This window comes from Perissodus microlepis, chromosome 3 (genome assembly GCF_051167445.1).
Source record: "Perissodus microlepis isolate ML-2025 ecotype Zambia chromosome 3, ASM5116744v1, whole genome shotgun sequence".
Lineage (NCBI taxonomy): Eukaryota > Metazoa > Chordata > Actinopteri > Cichliformes > Cichlidae > Perissodus > Perissodus microlepis.
Window position 1 is genome coordinate 50,234,340 of NC_140463.1, and position 16,785 is coordinate 50,251,124.

The window sequence follows — 16,785 nt, forward strand, 5'->3', positions numbered from 1 at the left end:
CATTGTCCTGCATGAAAATCATGTTTTTCTTGAAGGATGCAGACTTCTTCCTGTACCACTGCTTGAAGAAGGTGTCTTCCAGAAACTGGCAGTAGGACTGGGAGTTGAGCTTGACTCCATCCTCAACCCGAAAAGGCCCCACAAGCTCATCTTTGATGATACCAGCCCAAACCAGTACTCCACCTCCACTTTGCTGGCGTCTGAGTCGGACTGGAGCTCTCTGCCCTTTACCAATCCAGCCACGGGCCCATCCATCTGGCCCATCAAGACTCACTCTCATTTCATCAGTCCATAAAACCTTAGAAAAATCAGTCTTGAGATATTTCTTGGCCCAGTCTTGACGTTTCAGCTTGTGTGTCTTGTTCAGTGGTGGTCGTCTTTCAGCCTTTCTTACCTTGGCCATGTCTCTGAGTATTGCACACCTTGTGCTTTTGGGCACTCCAGTGATGTTGCAGCTCTGAAATATGGCCAAACTGGTGGCAAGTGGCATCTTGGCAGCTGCACGCTTGACTTTTCTCAGTTCATGGGCAGTTATTTTGCGCCTTGGTTTTTCCACACGCTTCTTGCGACCCTGTTGACTATTTTGAATGAAACGCTTGATTGTTCGATGATCACGCTTCAGAAGCTTTGCAATTTTGAGACTGCTGCATCCCTCTGCAAGATATCTCACTATTTTTGACTTTTCTGAGCCCGTAAAGTCCTTCTTTTGACCCATTTTGCCAAAGGAAAGGAAGTTGCCTAATAATTATGCACACCTGATATAGGGTGTTGATGTCATTAGACCACACCCCTTCTCATTACAGAGATGCACATCACCTAATATGCTTAATTGGTAGTTCGCTTTCGAGCCTATACAGCTTGGAGTAAGACAACATGCATGGAGAGGATGATGTGGACAAAATACTCATTTGCCTAATAATTCTGCACTCCCTGTATTTGTTTTACATCTATACTGTCCAGTCTCTCCTGGTGGACATGGCATACAGCAGCATTGTTTTATCTCATTTGAGTCATTGTTAACCTTACCCATCTTTTTAGTCTTCTGAGAGCACTGAAGCTTCTTTCAGCCTCAGTACATGCGTTTTATCCTCAGATTGAAATTATTATTATGTGCTTGATGTGCTTCACCTTTGGCCCTGGCTCTTCCCCTCTGACTGCACTAGGACATATTGCCACCTGATAAAATAACACACTGATTCGTGCCATATAAAAAGTGAGACATGTCAATTCAGATTCTTTGTCAAATATACACTAATGAATCAATTTACATCAGCAGCCTAACAATTGTTGTGATAATAAATACTAGTTAATCTATAGCACCAAAACATCAGTCAGTCACCTGTGACCTCGCATCTTCACCTCTGTCTGAGCTACAACATGGCAGAGCTGCCTCTGTCACCTGATGAATAACAGTGAGACATTCCGAACAAAAAATTCCAAAATGCAGTCACACATGTGCTTCAAATACAGTTATGAACCAACAAGTCATCATCCAATTTCACCTGTGATCTTGTATCACCATTGCTCTCTGAGCTTTGTGTTGGTTCTTCTGTCACCTGACAAATAGGACATACATGACAATAAGAATAAAATGTGCAGCTGCTTCAGTGTTTCTGTCAGTTTGTGCAGATCTTGACTCATCAGTAATGTTTGTACGGTGAGTGCATTTTTAAAACAATTTTTGAAAACTGCACTACAAGGTGGAATATTTGCAAAATCATGACTACCTCATGATATTTTGTCTCAAAAATTAACCCTATTAATATGTCAGTGCCATTAGAATGAAATTATTGTGTCACCAACATTTTAACGTTAGACATACAATTTTAACAGCCTCTGTAAACTAATATCCTGGCTTGCTCAAAGCTGCCGTTTTCTCTGACAGTTTCAATCAAAATTAGAAATGCTACTCTGAGACTGAGATAACTAATAGTGCTGCATGTTGTGCAGTTAGTTTCCAAAACACGTTATTCATACTTACAAACAATTTTAGCCTGATGTGGGCCAAAGCCCAGCATAGCCTGTAACGTTATTAAGACGGACACATTTTATGAGTGAACTTGGCTTTAACCCTTGTGCGCCCGCCTGTTCTCGGGGCGTGGGTCATGGTGACCCCCCGAGGGGCGTGTGTGTTATGATGATGATGGTGGTGGTGGTGATGGGGGGGGTCTTAGTGACCCCCTCGGGGCGTATGTGTTATGACGATGATGGGGGGGGTGTCGTAGTGACCCCCTCGGGGCGTATGTGTTATGACGATGATAGGGTGGGGTCGTAGTGACCCCCTCGGAGCATATGTGTTATGATGATAGGGTGTGGTTCGTAGTGACCCCCTCAGAGCATATGTGTTATGACGATGATAGGGGGTCTTAGTGACCCCCTGGGAGCATATGTGTTATGATGATAGGGTGGGGTTCGTAGTGACCCCCTCAGAGCGTATGTGTTATGACGATGATAGGGGGTCGTAGTGACCCCCTGGGAGCATATGTGTTATGATGATAGGGTGGGGTTCGTAGTGACCCCCTCAGAGCGTATGTGTTATGACGATGATAGGGGGTCGTAGTGACCCCCTCGGAGCATATGTGTTATGATGATAGGGTGGGGTTCGTAGTGACCCCCTCGGGGCATATGTGTTATGACGATAGGGTGGGGTGGGTGGTTGGGGTCGTTCGGACCCCCCGAGGGGCGCTTGTGTTACTACGATGTCGGTGGCATCTGAGAAGCAGCGGTGCGGGAAGCGGCGCAGTTGGGACAGTACTTGACGGCGCAGTTGGTGCACGGATGATCTGATATCCTCGTGTTGGTGTTGTTCCCAGACCATCATGAAAATGTTGTTCCAGGTTCAACATTGCAAGTGACCAATCACATTGTTGTGACGTTATTCTTTTGCGCGCCAAGCCATTCGTGCATTTATGAAATTCCAATGTTGCAAGGACAATATCAATTCTGCTTACTGTTTATTAAAGGGTTACGGTTAGGGTTAGGGTCAGGGTCCGTTGATCGGCAGACAGAGGCGGTTTCTTGCAGCTTAAGTACAGTTTTTTGTTTTACGCCGGTTTTTCCCGAAGTCGCAAAAGTATGACGTCACAACATTCTGATTGGTCACTTGCAATGTTGATCCTGGAACAACATTTAGTATGATGATCTGGGAACAACACCAACATGAGGATATCAGGTCGTGCGTTGGTGCACACGTACACTCGGCACTTGTGGCACAGGATCTTGGTCTTGACGTCTTTGCTCCTGGGACACACGCGGCACCTTCGCCTCTTGACCGGAGAGGAGTCGCGTGGCGTAGCGGTGGCAGTACGAGTAGTACGAGCATCGGCATCAGCATCATCGGCCTCAGTGGTAGTAGTACCTCGGGCCGCGACTCGGCCTCCTCCTCCTCGTGCTAACGCCCTGGCTTCGATCATGGGGCGCGCGAGCGCTTTGCCCAGTCGCTCGAGGAAGAGCCTTCGTTTGTTGAGCTTGCCCGCCATCCAGTTGGGGTGAATTTCCCTCCAGAGCACGAACGCGTTGTAGGCCGCGACGTCGACCATGTTGTGGAAAAGGGCCACAGGCCACCTGCAGGTCTTTCTCCTGCAGCTGTACGTGCTCACAACCTTGTCCAGGTTGTCGACGCCTCCCTTGGTGCGGTTGTAATGCAGCACCAAGGGAGGTTTTCCACCGCTGCCGCTGTCGCTACTGCGGCGGCTAGGCCGGGGCTCGGGGCCGGAGCGGTGGTGAGAAGCAGCACGTTCTTGTTCTTCTTGGCCACGTAGGAGAGGATGATCGTGTCGGGCCCTCTTCCGCCACCTTGTCCTCGTCCCGCGAAGCCACCAAGTACTACAGATTTGACGGAGCCCACGGCCCTGCCCGTGACGCAGCGCAGCTCTCTGGGGATCTCGGGTCTGTTTGATCGCAGAGTGCCCAGCACAGTGTGGCCTCTTTCGCGAAAGAGCCTGTCGGCGAGCTCGCGCGAGGTGAAAAAGTTGTCGCAGGTGACGTTGCGTCTCGGCGCCAATCCCTCGGTGAGGTCCACGACCACTTGAGTGGCCAGGTGCTTTTCGGGAGGGCCGCGCTTGTCGGGCTTGCCGGTGGAGACTTGCATCTTCCATGTGTAGCTGGAACGCGCGTCGCAAGCCACCCATATCTTGATCCCGTACCTGGCGGGTTTGCTGGGCATGTACTGTCTGAACGGACACCTTCCTGATGGCGAGAAAGAGAGAGAGAGAGACATAGAGGGAGACATAGAGGGAGATAGATAGAGAGGTGTGGGAGAGATTGGGGCAGAAACGGATGAAGAGACGTGAGTTTGACAGAGAACACACGTGCAAGAGTGGAAGATAAAGTCATGTAAAAGCACGCACACAACACGCACACAACACACACCATGTACGTACCTCTGAACGGCACCAGTCTCTCGTCGACGTTGACCTCCGGTCCCGGTCGGTACATGGCGGGCAATCTCGCGCACTACTCGTCCCACACGGCTCTGATGGGGGCCAGTTTGTCGTAGCCGCCCTCGCCGTAGCTGTGGCCGCTGCCTCGCCTAGCTTGTCTGGTCTCTCTGTCGTCGAAGCGCAGTGCGCTCAAGTAGGCTCGAAAGGTCTTGAGCGGCATCGCGGCTCTGAACACGGACCTGCCGCTCTCGGCGTCCTACAGGCTCTCGCAGGCCTCTCCCCGGGACCTGTACACGCCGGCGAGCACGAGCAGCCCCACGTAGGCCCGGAACTCGACGCGGCCCATGGGCTTCCATCCGTCGATGGCGGGCCTGCGCCTGTCCGCTTCCAGGTTGGTCATGGCGATCACCGAGTCCTCTATCTCTGGTGGAAAGTAGGCCATGAACGAGGAGGCCTCGTCTCGCGCCGCCGCCACGGCCTCTTCGGTGGGGCCTCGTCCTTGCGGGTCGAGGTCGTCGTTGTCGTTGTGGTCATCATCTTCTTCTTCTTCATAGTCTTTGTCATTATAGTCTTCGTCTTCTTCTTCATCGTCGTAATCATCGGCTGCATCGCGAGTTTCACCGACATCGCCGTGCCTGCGATCGCGCCCAAGATCATGAACGCCACCCGCAGCACGGCCGGCGTCCTCTTGCCAAAGCTCCGAAGCCCCCCGCCCCGGTTCAGCGCCTGCTTCTTCCTCTTCCTCTCGGCAGTTCGACTCACCTTGCGAGCCGCCGTCCTGGCAAAGTTGCAACGGCATTTCGTAACCGTGATCCTCTGCAGCCACATACCCATGTTCCGCCACCTCGTCGTTGTCGTCCTCCTGATCCTCCGAGTAGCGCTCCTCGTCTGTGAGCGTTCGGGCTGTCGAGTCGTTATCCTCCTCGGCCTCTTCCTCCTCCTCTTCCTCCTCCTCCTCCGAGTTCTCCTCTTGTTGTCGTTGGTCTTCCTCGACCCCTAGCCCTGGATAGCGAAACGTGGCTGGTCGCAACAACGGAGCGACCGGAGCCGACCCCACGTACGCCAAACGCGATGGTGACGGTGATGGTGATGGCGAGCAGGAGGAGGAGGACGATGATGACACCGCCGGCGAAAGCGATCCACCTGTACCAACCTTAGTGCTCTTTGGCTCCCACGGTCTAGTGCGTGACATTGTCTTTGTCTGTCTTCTTCTTTCTCGGTGGCACCTTGTTGTTGTTGTTGTACGGCGTGCGCCCGGACACCGCCTCTGTAGCCAAACCCCAACACGCTTAGTACCCACGATCCCCGCTCTTATCATCTCACCGTGCGACACGCTGTGCTTTCGCCGGGGTGTTTCTCAACCCCCCCACCCCCCCACCCTCTCTCTCTCTCTCTTGTTTGTCTCCCATCCCCTTGGGGGGGATTTCGCGACCCCCGCATATTCCCTCCTCCCATCCCCTCCCCGAGGGGGGATTTCGCGACCCCCGCCTCTTCCCTCCTCCCTCTCTCTCTCTCTGTCCCATCCCCTCGGGGGGATCTCGCGACCCCAACCACCTTCCTCCCTCCGCGGGGGACCCGCATCCCCCGACCCCGCCGCTCCCCCTGGCGGGAGCATCAGGGTTAAATAAGCATTAACACTAATAAATAAATAAATGTAAATAGTATAATAAAAGTATTTTTTTTCAATTCATGTAATATAATTCATTGTAGTACAAATAGATGAACACGTACAGAGTCAAAACCTAATTTTGTAAGAAGACAAGGACATAGAAACAACATTAATAAAAAGGACGATACAAAAAGCATTAGAGACCAGAGGGTATAAAAGGAGTGCAGGTAGGAGAGAGAGCTCATTCTGCTTTCGACAGCCGAACAGTGCACATCTCCAGCAGCCAGCCATTGTTTTGAGCGCTTGGATTTTAGTTGATTTTATTTTCTTTCGTGCCTCACAGGCCTGAGGAAGACCTCTTAAGGTCGAAATGTTGCCTGAGGCACGTTTGAACTTTTTTTGAACCAGAAAACACGTTTTTTTCTTTTTAGGGATTTTTAAGCCTTTGGGCTCTCTTTTAGTTGTTTAAGCCCCTTTTGGGTGTTTCTTTTCTGTTTAAAACCAAGCCTTTTTTTTTTTTTTTTTGTTTAAGAGAAATTTAAAAGACAGAGCTGAACAGACGGTTTTTATTTTAAGGGATTTTTAAGCCTTTTGGCTCTCTTTTAGTTGTTTGAGCCCCTTTTGGGTTTCACTTTTATTTGAAAAAACAATTCATAAATTTTTTTGGACATATCATTTAGTTTTAAAAAAATAATATTTAAAAATATAAAAAACAACTAATTAAAAACCACCCGTCATGACGGACGAGTGGCAAGAAGTCCGCTACGGAAGGCGGCGCCAGCGCCTCTTCTTTGACGACCCAGACAGGTATCAGGGGTTCTCCCGTGAGATGGCCCGCGCACCTTCCTTCTACCCTCGTAGGAGGAATCAATTCCCCTACCCTAACCCTAAACCCCGGAAACACTGTGGAGGCCCGTCCCTTAAAGGAGAGGGATGAGCTAAAGGAAGAACAAAAGGAGAAGGAGAAAGAGAAGGAGGAGGGAAAGGAGAAGGACAGGAAAGATGAGATTAGTCTCACCATCCATTTTTTTTTTTTTTTTTGGTAAAACTTGTATACGTGATTTTTAAATGCCATTAGAGGCAGTGGCGGTTTTTGATATGGGCGACATCGTCGTGGGGGCGGCATTATGGCATCGGCAAAAATTGCTTGCACCTGCCCTGACGTCATGCCACCGGTTTTTGGGGATGGCATAGGCACCTCTATTTACGAGGTGCACCTGCTGCTTGCGTTACATTGTTACTTTGAAACCAAGCACACCATTGTTTTTCTTGTGACATTACCAATAGGTTTGATGTGTCACATGGCCCTTTTCCTATTGAAAAAAACAAAATTTGTATCCAAGATGGCCGACTTCTAAATGGCCACCATGGTCACCACCCATCTTGAGGAGTTTGCCCCCTCACATATACTAATGTGCCACAAACACAGCAGTGCTACTAATCCAAAATACTCAAAGCTTCATAGAACTGAAACAAACATTTATTTTTAGCTCCATTCTGCTGCTGATACATACTTTAGGTTTCTGAATATTAAACTTGTTTCTGCTTTTCATAGTGTGTAACTTGAAGGCCCTGAGTACTTTCTCCCACACTGAAAACACTGGAATGATAAAATTTTTTGAACAATATCTAATAAGACTGATTCAGGACAGACAATTAGTTATGTTAAACTTTTTTATCAGTCCTTCACACAGAGGGAACAGTCTGTCTATTCTCTCCATCTGTCAGCTGCTGCTGGCTCTTCCTCCTCCTCTTCCTCACACACTGCTGAGTTTGTCCTGGTGGATCATCAGGGGTGCAAAGCCTCACAGATGATGTGCAGCAGTGGGTTCCTCAGTCTATCCTCACACTGGACACTTGCAGTCTTCACACATGGAAATCAAATGTGTGATAAGCTACAGGATTCAAACACAAATGTATCTTATAAATACATGTTCATACTTTTATTACACAATCAGAGAGAAACAAACCAAACACAAGGAGCCAGAAACAAAAAAAAGCGCAAACACTGGAGCCCGGAAAACAACAGAACAAAAATAGGCTCACGACAGGCGCAGGCGGCCAGGAAAAACAGTTTCCACAAAGTTCAGGGGGCCGGCCCGGAGGTCGACAGCACAACAGTCCAAAACAGTTCAGGTCCGGAGGCCGGCCGCGCAGAAGGCAACGGCGGCGACTGGGCAGGTCCGGAGGCCGGCCGCGCGGAAGGCAACGGCCTCCATGAATTTACATCATGGAAAGATGTTTTGGGACACACCCTGTCTTCATTAATCTACATGGAAATATAATAAACAAAAACCAAGTTAATAATAAAACTAAAACATTACCAATTCAGTTCTTCTGTTATTAGCAACATGTGAAACATACAGTTCTGTCAGAACACCTTAAGGCTGAGTGAAATGCACCTAGAGGGATAATGATTAACTTTTGTTTCAGGGTAATGTACTTAAACCTATAAAGTGATATGAGGGTGCAGTAGCTGAGCTTTGACCCGAAAGCTGCAGCTTAAGACTCTTTTATGATTTACTGTTTAATGTTCAAACTGTTTAAGCCTGCACAGACACATCTACTGTAGCAGTGTTGCATCTAATCTTTGACGTGTGAGCTTGAGACTCTTTGATGGTGTGAAGTGTTTAATGTGAGGGCAGCCTGCAGATACAGAGGATTGATTGCAGAGAAGAAGCAGAGGATTTTCTCTGTTTCTACACAGACCTGGTCCAGACAGCAGAGAGCTGAAGAGTGAAGAAGTTGATGGGAAGAAGCTCAGTAAGTGCAACTTTGATTCATTCCAGTCTCTGAGGTTTCCTCTTCATCACAGAGCAGATGCTCTTTGGTTGTTTGCGTGTTTCTGCGGAGAACACACGAAGCCTTGTTTCATCTCTGACGTCTGGTGTTGGATAAAGGATCCAAAGCAACAACAAAGTCTCCAACATCCAGCTCAGAGCCTTTCAAACAGAGTGTGCAGGTTTGTTCTCCTCAGATCATCACATCAGACTAACAGTATGTGTGGGCGTCTTCATCAGACTGTGCTGCAGGTCGGTACCAACATCATGAAATCGTCCTCACACATCTGCCACTGTTTGATCCTCTTTAACAGAGGAAAGTGTGACTGTGCTGTGATGTCTAGTCACACTCAGTGTTCATGTGGACTCTGAGCAGGCTCACAGTCAAACCATAAAACTGGAGTCCTGATTTGAGAACCTGCTTCAGACGCTGGACTTCAGTTTGACTCTGAAGTTGTTTTATGAAGGATCAGAGTTCATGTTTGTCTGTTAAATATTCTCCAGAATTTATGGAGAATATTTAGCAGGACTCAGTGAGCGCACCCTGCTGGTTCCCCCTGAGTGCTGCTGTCAGTCTCCAATGAGCCTGTAGATGGATTTATGGAGACTTTGAGGGATTCGCTGCAGTCCTGCTGTAGTTAGTCCATCATAGCAAGTAAACTACACTTACATTTTTCACTTCCAGCTCAATGTCGTCTGTGCAGCAACATTTCTTCATCAGATCTGTTTGATCTTCTAGTTTCAGATGGATTCAAATGGAAGCTGTTAGCAGGAAACATGAACTCATTCAAACTTAGACTGCTAATACTGACAGCTCACACATGAAGTCACCGCTTGTCTCCAAATCTGCACAGAGATAAAAACTGAGCCACATTGAGCACAATAGATTTTTTCATTGATGCTGATAATAATTAATGTGACATATGCGAGATACAGTGGGATGCAAAAGTTTGGGCAACCTTGTTAATAGTCATTATTTCCCTGTATAAATTGTTGGTTGTTACACTAAAAAATGTGAGTTAAATATATCATATAGGAGACACACACAGTGATATTTGAGAAGTGAAATGAAGTTTATTGGATTTACAGAAAGTGTGCAATAATTGTTTAAACAAAATCAGGCAGGTGCATAAATTTGGGCACTGTTGTCATTTTATTTATTCCAAACCTTTATAACTAATTATTGGAACTCAAATTGGCTTGGTAAGCTCAGTGACCCCTGACCTACCTACATACACAGGTGAATCCAATAATGAGAAAGAGTATTTAAGGGGGTCAGTTGTAAGTTTCCCTCCTCTTTTAATTTTCTCTGAAGAGTAGCAACATGGGGGTCTCAAAACAACTCAAATGACCTGAAGACAAAGATTGTTCACCATCATGGTTTAGGGGAAGGATACAGAAAGCTGTCTCAGAGATTTAAGCTGTATGTTTCCACAATTAGGAACATATTGAGAAAATGGAAGACCACAGGCTCAGTTCAAGTTAAGGCTCAAAGTGGCAGACCAAGAAAAATCTCGGATAGACAGAAGCGACGAATGGTGAGAACAGAGTCAACCCACAGACCAGCACCAAAGACCTACAACATCATCTTGCAGCAGATGGAGTCACTGTGCATCGTTCAACCATTCGGCGCACTTTACACAAGGAGATGCTGTATGCGAGAGTGATGCAGAGGAAGCCTTTTCTCCGCCCACAGCACAAACAGAGCCGCTTGAGGTTTGCTAAAGCACATTTGGACAAGCCAGCTTCATTCTGAAATAAGGTGCTGTGGACTGATGAAACTAAAATTGAGTTATTTGGGCATAACAAGGGGCGTTATGCATGGAGGAAAAAGAACACAGCATTCCAAGAAGAACACGGTAAAATATGGTGGTGGTTCCATCATGCTGTGGGGCTGTGTGGCCAGTGCAGGGACAGTATCAGCAGATTATGGAGACCAATGTCCAGGAATCAGTAACAAAGCTGAAGCTGCGTCGGGGCTGGATCTTTCAACAAGACAACGACAAACCACTGCTCAAAATCTACTAAGGCATTCATGCAGAGGAACAAGTACAACGTTCTGGAACGGCCATCTCAGTCCCCAGACCTGAATATTATTGAAAATCTGTGGTGTGAGTTAAAGAGAGCTGTCCATGCTCGGAAGCCATCAAACCTGAATGAACTAGAGATGTTTTGTAAAGAGGAATGGTCCAAAATACCTTCAACCACAATCCAGACTCTCATTGGAACCTACAGGAAGCGTTTAGAGGCTGTAATTTCTGCAAAAGGCGAATCTACTAAATATTGATTTCATTTCTTTTTTTTGTGGTGCACAAATTTATGCACCTGCCTGATTTTGTTTAAAAAATTATTGCATGCTTTCTGTAAATCCAATAAACTTCATTTCACTTCTCAAATATCACTGTGTGTGTCTCCTATATGATATATTTAACTCACATTTTTTATTGTAACAACCAATGATTTATACAGGAAAATAATGACTATTAACAAGGTTGCCCAAACTTTTGCATCACACTGTATGATGTAACTTCCTGTTCCCTTAAATAACCCTGTCACTGCAAGAGTCTGCTGGCTGCCACACAGTAAGTTTTTCTGAGAATTCTCCTTTTACAGCCATCTTTACTTTCAGGGAAATCTTTCAGAGATTTCAGTTCAGTGTTGTCTCTCTGTGATAAAATCTGAGGAACATCTTCAGCTGCAGCCTCAGCCTTCCAGTCGGAGCCTTTTTCATGATGGGGAGTCTGACTGTTTGATGAGGCCCAACTTCAAAGTCTTGCTGAGCAAATTTGAGAAAATATTGTATGTATTTAAGGTTAAAATATGAATACATATAATATATAATATGTTAAAATGTGATACAATCAGTGAAAGAAGTTATTTAAAAACAAAAGCTTTGTTAGAGTCAAAGTAAAAATAGTTCTTGCTGAACAATAGTGCTGGATTTCAAATCTAAATTCTAGTTAAACATGACAGCATGAGAGTTTCTTTCAACCATCAAATTACTCCTTATTACTCAGACACTTTTAATCCAGCTGCTGAAAGATGATTTACGATGTAGCGGAGGTTTTCAAAATATTGTTTCATGTTTTAATATATATGTATATACTTTTAATTAACAGTGAATCAGTGTGAGTCAATGCATCGTGTGTGCTTCATGTCTGCAGCTAGTGGACTGATAGTAGAAGTAGAGCAGCTGATGGCAGCTTCCTCTGCCTCACACTGCTGTCTGACTGCATTCAGGTGACACTGAGATGAAGCAGGAAAAAAGCAGCTGATATTTGGACACCACGCATGATGGAAAGGAGGATTTCAGTTGATGTGCACATGAATGATTTGTGTTTCCTCTGCAGGTGAAGGTAGAAAGTGTGTGTGAGCTGATGTGAATTGAGCAGCATGGATCAGTGTGAGGACAGAGAGGAGGGAGTCCCTCCCTCTAAAACCACTCTGTGTGGGGAACATGAGAGCCAGACCAAAGCTCAGAGGTGAGATGACCATCTCTAACTGTCCATGACTCTTCTCCATGTCACAGCTCAGCACTCACATCACTGCTCCATCATTATTCACAGGAAGAAACGAGGAACTAAACGCAAACATGAACCTGGACCCAGCTGTGTGTCCTTAAAGAGTGACCGGTCTAAAGATAGTGGCATTAATTTTAAAGTCCAGCCTCTGTCTACTGCAGGGAGGTGAGCTGTTAGTAACATGAACTCTTTGATTTAACTGCTTGATATTGTTGGATAAAAACTACAGTGCAAACATATCATTCCCTCAATCCCATTTAAACTGTCTCTTAAAAACAAGCCTTTGGTTCCTAAGCAACTGAAAATCTACTTCAGCTGTCCATCTGCATCTAAAGGTCAAAGGTCACTCTTTCGAGGATGCCAATGTTCACATTTTGGACAGAGAAGACAGATGGTTTGAAAGAGGAGTAAAAGCCGTCTATGTCCACTGTAAACAACCATAGTAGTAATATACCTGTACTATTTTTGCCCCCCCACCCCCACTGTACGGGTTCATGAGCGTGCGTGTACACATGCGTCTTCCCCTGTACAAGGCACTTTTGCTTGTTTATATTCACTTCAGTTCATATATGTTTAACCAGGGTTTTCATTTAATCATTCAATTATGTTTTAATTAAACTACTTTTTGTGGATTCTGGACGTGTCTCAGCAACAGTTATACAGGCATAAGCTCTTAAAAGTAATCCGTTGTTTTACCAATGCCTTGACAACCCTGAAATGGCGATCCGACTTTTTAAATTTATCTACAACTGGTCAGAAAAAATGTGTTTACAATCCTGGTTCTAACGACATTTCACCGGTCATTTTATTTTTAAAAATTTAATTGGTTTAATTTAACCACACCTCATGCTGGTTTTCCCATCCCAGTTGGTTCTTTCTTTCTCTCTCTCTCTCTCTCTCTTTTATATTTACCTTTCTGTTACGATGCTCTGGACATTTCTAAACCCCACAAGTTCAGCCTCAATTTTCAACCCAATTTTCCTATGCTCTCACTTTACCACGTCCAGCCTTCACCTCTCACCGGTCCTCATCCTCTCTTCTCACAGCTTCCTGTGTGGCCTCCCAAATCTAACACAGGCCCAAATCAGCCATTTCTTCTTCTCTCTTCATTCTGTCTTCCTCTTTTCAGTCTTTTCTTGGCGGTTAACTCCCAGCATAGCAAATATGAACTCAGAGAGTCCCGTCCAGTGCTTTCACACAGTCTTGTCACTGGTACACTTCCCAGCTTGTAATTCAGAGTGCATGTTTCCATTAACAATGGTATTCATACATGCTGCTGGACCCGTCAGTGTTTTAGGTCAGTTGTACTATCTTTTGCCTGCTGTGAATTCTTCAAGACCACGGTGTTGTTCTGTCTGTCTTCTGTCTTCATCAGGAGATTGAATGTCCTTTAAGCTTCTTCTCAGGATAAGAACAGGATGAGAGGTGAAGCTGTAAAATTTCAGACAAACCTGGCCTGTTTGTCGTCCAAATTATGTTAATCTATCATTTTGCCACTGTACTCATCCGATGTTGAGCCAAGTCCACGGGCACCTGTATTAACACACTAAGACATTTATTTAATATCATTTTCATTACTATTTCTTAACACATTCATTCTCTAATTCCTCTGTTTTAATTTTGAAACGTCTCTATTTCAGCCTTTGCTCGCACGGTCTCTTTTCTCCAAACTGCCTGCAGACTTCCTGCTTCACTTCCTGCCAGACACACACACACTCTTCATTTCACTGGATTTTCATCCGTTTCTACAGCGTAATCGAACTCTTATTTTATGTTCACACTCTATATATCCTCTGTAACTCTACTAATTTCAATATAAAAAGAATGCACTCTCAGCACACAAACACTGGACAACATCATGCAGTTATATAGTCAGCACTTTACACTTGCAGCAATACACAATAAACGGACAACCCAGGTACATACAGACACAAACACCATGATCCCTACGGGGGTTTTCTGGCGTCCAACGCCCGGGTCCAACCCTTTTGCCCCCTTCTGCTGGTACCAGACTTTTCCTACACAATTTTGACAAATTTGAAAGCCTCTAAGCCCAGGTCCAACCTTGCTGGTCAATCAACCCGCTTCGGGAACACCGTCACCGATAACGGTCAAATTTCTAGGCCCTATGTTAATTTAAAAGCACTTCCCGCAGCTTGACCAGAAGCTCCACTTAACCAGCGTCTCAGTATTCAACTGGCGCCTGAAGGTTTACCGGTCACTCCATATTGAAATGGTCACACCCGAGCCCAGCTCTACACCCAAATAGCGCATAAAAGAAGTGATCCCTGACCTGGTTATTAACGGGAGCCCGAATCCCCGCGGGAACCCCCCGAGCTAATCCGGACGCCGCTGGGCCCCACCGCGCATCCGCGATGAGGAGTCGTTGCCACACGCTGAACAGCTGCGCTCCTAGGAGTCCAACCGGGTCCAACCCTCTAATCAATAGGGAATTAAATCCCTTAACCAAATGTCCTAGTCTAATCTCTTTCTCTTGGATGACACAACACAATTAACGTTACACACAGCATTTCAACCTTAAACACACACCCATTAACTTTAAAATTCACTCCAACATTAACAACAATAAGTTTTCATCAAATATTCCCCAGACTTTACTTTTATTGTCACAAATTACCCCAAAATCTCCATGGACATGTCACTAGAAATCTACTGAGCAGATTCTATAATTTAGTTTAATTTTACCACTACTGAGCCAATTTAACGGTCAGGATCTTTAACTCGGTGAACAGATAATTTAGAATTCATCCAATCTGCACAATTTGCTTTTTTGAAAGGGCTGTGCCTACCTTTAAATCTTTTTAGACCGGTCTCCTGTTCGCCACATTTGTCCTCTCAGCCGCAAAAGAATCATGGTCACAGGCACCAATTATTAAATTTGGTTCTTTTCTGAATTCTTTTAGTGACAGAGAAAGACCGGACTCAGTGTGGTCAAGCTCAAAAAATCATCTTTATTTTACATTTCCGGAAACGGAGAGCTGTAGACACGAGCACACACCCACAGTTCTAAAAGCATTGCAAGCCAAAATGCGTATATATAGTTCTGCTATACGTCACACACAGTTTCGATCAAAACAACTCTGCTTAGTTTCACTTTATGTCTGCACGCTTCCTGTTCTCTGGACAAAGCGTGCCGTCTCCTGTCAGTACTCTGTGACTTTTGGCACACATTCTAATTTAGGGGCATTTTCCTACACTGGCCTCTATAAAACAATATAAACAGAAAATAAGCACTAAGAATATATATTTATTTCGTGACACGACACATTCTCTGAATGTCCTTTGTCAGCTTCCAGATTGAAACAGAATAAAGTGTAGCGGTTACCAAAGTCATCACGTGTTATGACCAAGGGTCTGTCCTTTAAATGTCTACCTGTGGTTTGTATCAGCTGGTAGAATTCTCAGGTATAGTGTTTTCTCTGGAAATGTGGCTGGAATAGTTTAGCAGAATAAGCCTGACCATCAGCGTATAAAGAAATGAATTCTATATTGCGGTTTTCAAAATTAAACGGATTACTGGGAAAACTCCCTGTGTAAGCTTCATTTTTGACGAATTTAATGATGACAAATTTAGGTATCTTGCCCATAAATAAATTGTCATTAGTTAATATTCTTGCCCCCACTGGTATGGAGAAAGTCTTTAAAGATACCCTGTCTACAGTGTATTTTGCGTTTGCATGATGCAGTGCCCTGCCGTGCGTCAGCCTGAAGCTGGGTGAGAAAGTGACTTTTTTCACAAACATGCTGACAGAAACCATTTTAACTCTATATGTAGTGTTTGTCTTTACAGCGCACACATTTCAGTGACAGATCGATTCCATTAAGTAATATTTTTTCTTGAAAAAACAGGTCTGTGTGTACTGGCGCAATCAATTCAACAATACTGCTATTTGCTGTATGAACACCTCTGGTCACCAGACTCTGGTTCTCTCCTATAGATGTATCATTCATGTGCAATGATGCATCTTTACAGAATAAGTCTTTGCTGAACTGTGTGTCTAAAATCTCCTTATTATAATAGATTAGGCATTATATTACACCTCTGTATGGATACTCATTGGATGACTGGCTTATGAGCCTATCCCCCAGCATTATGTCAACTTGAGAAAATAGTATACAGCCGGGATAATTAACAAATCCTACGTTTGCGTCCCTAGCTAAGTTTGTGCCATCGGCATTTGTGATTCTTATACGCATATAGATATTAGAGTCATTTCGATCCAGGTAATCTTCTCCGGATGATGAAATGTAAAACTTGATCGTCCTACGTCGGTGATTGCAGAAACTGGCGGGATTTCGATAAATGTACTTTTCTCAATGCTAGTCTGTGTGAAGGGCACAGTAAACAGGTCCAGCTCTGGGTTTAGACATTCTCCAGATTGATTGTGTAACAGAGCCATTTAGAATATGTCAAACACTGCAGTTTTTGAACGACTGGTTCTTGGTCTTTTCACTCTGTGTAACTGTCCCCC

The 16,785-nt window shown here is 45.2% G+C and overlaps 1 protein-coding gene across 2 annotated transcripts in view; it reads left to right on the top strand.

The window, feature by feature from the left end:
- The first annotated feature begins 12,068 nt into the window (after window positions 1–12,068).
- LOC146391788 (protein NLRC3-like) overlaps window positions 12,069–16,785 on the top strand; it is a 453,804-nt gene continuing 449,087 nt past the window's right edge. For both annotated transcript variants that reach the window (XM_084915584.1, XM_084915590.1), the window contains exons 1-2: window positions 12,069–12,253; window positions 12,338–12,457. In XM_084915584.1, coding sequence (XP_084771710.1) covers window positions 12,165–12,253; window positions 12,338–12,457 — 209 coding nt within the window. In that variant the 5' untranslated portion in view covers window positions 12,069–12,164. The remainder of the gene's footprint in view (window positions 12,254–12,337; window positions 12,458–16,785) is intronic.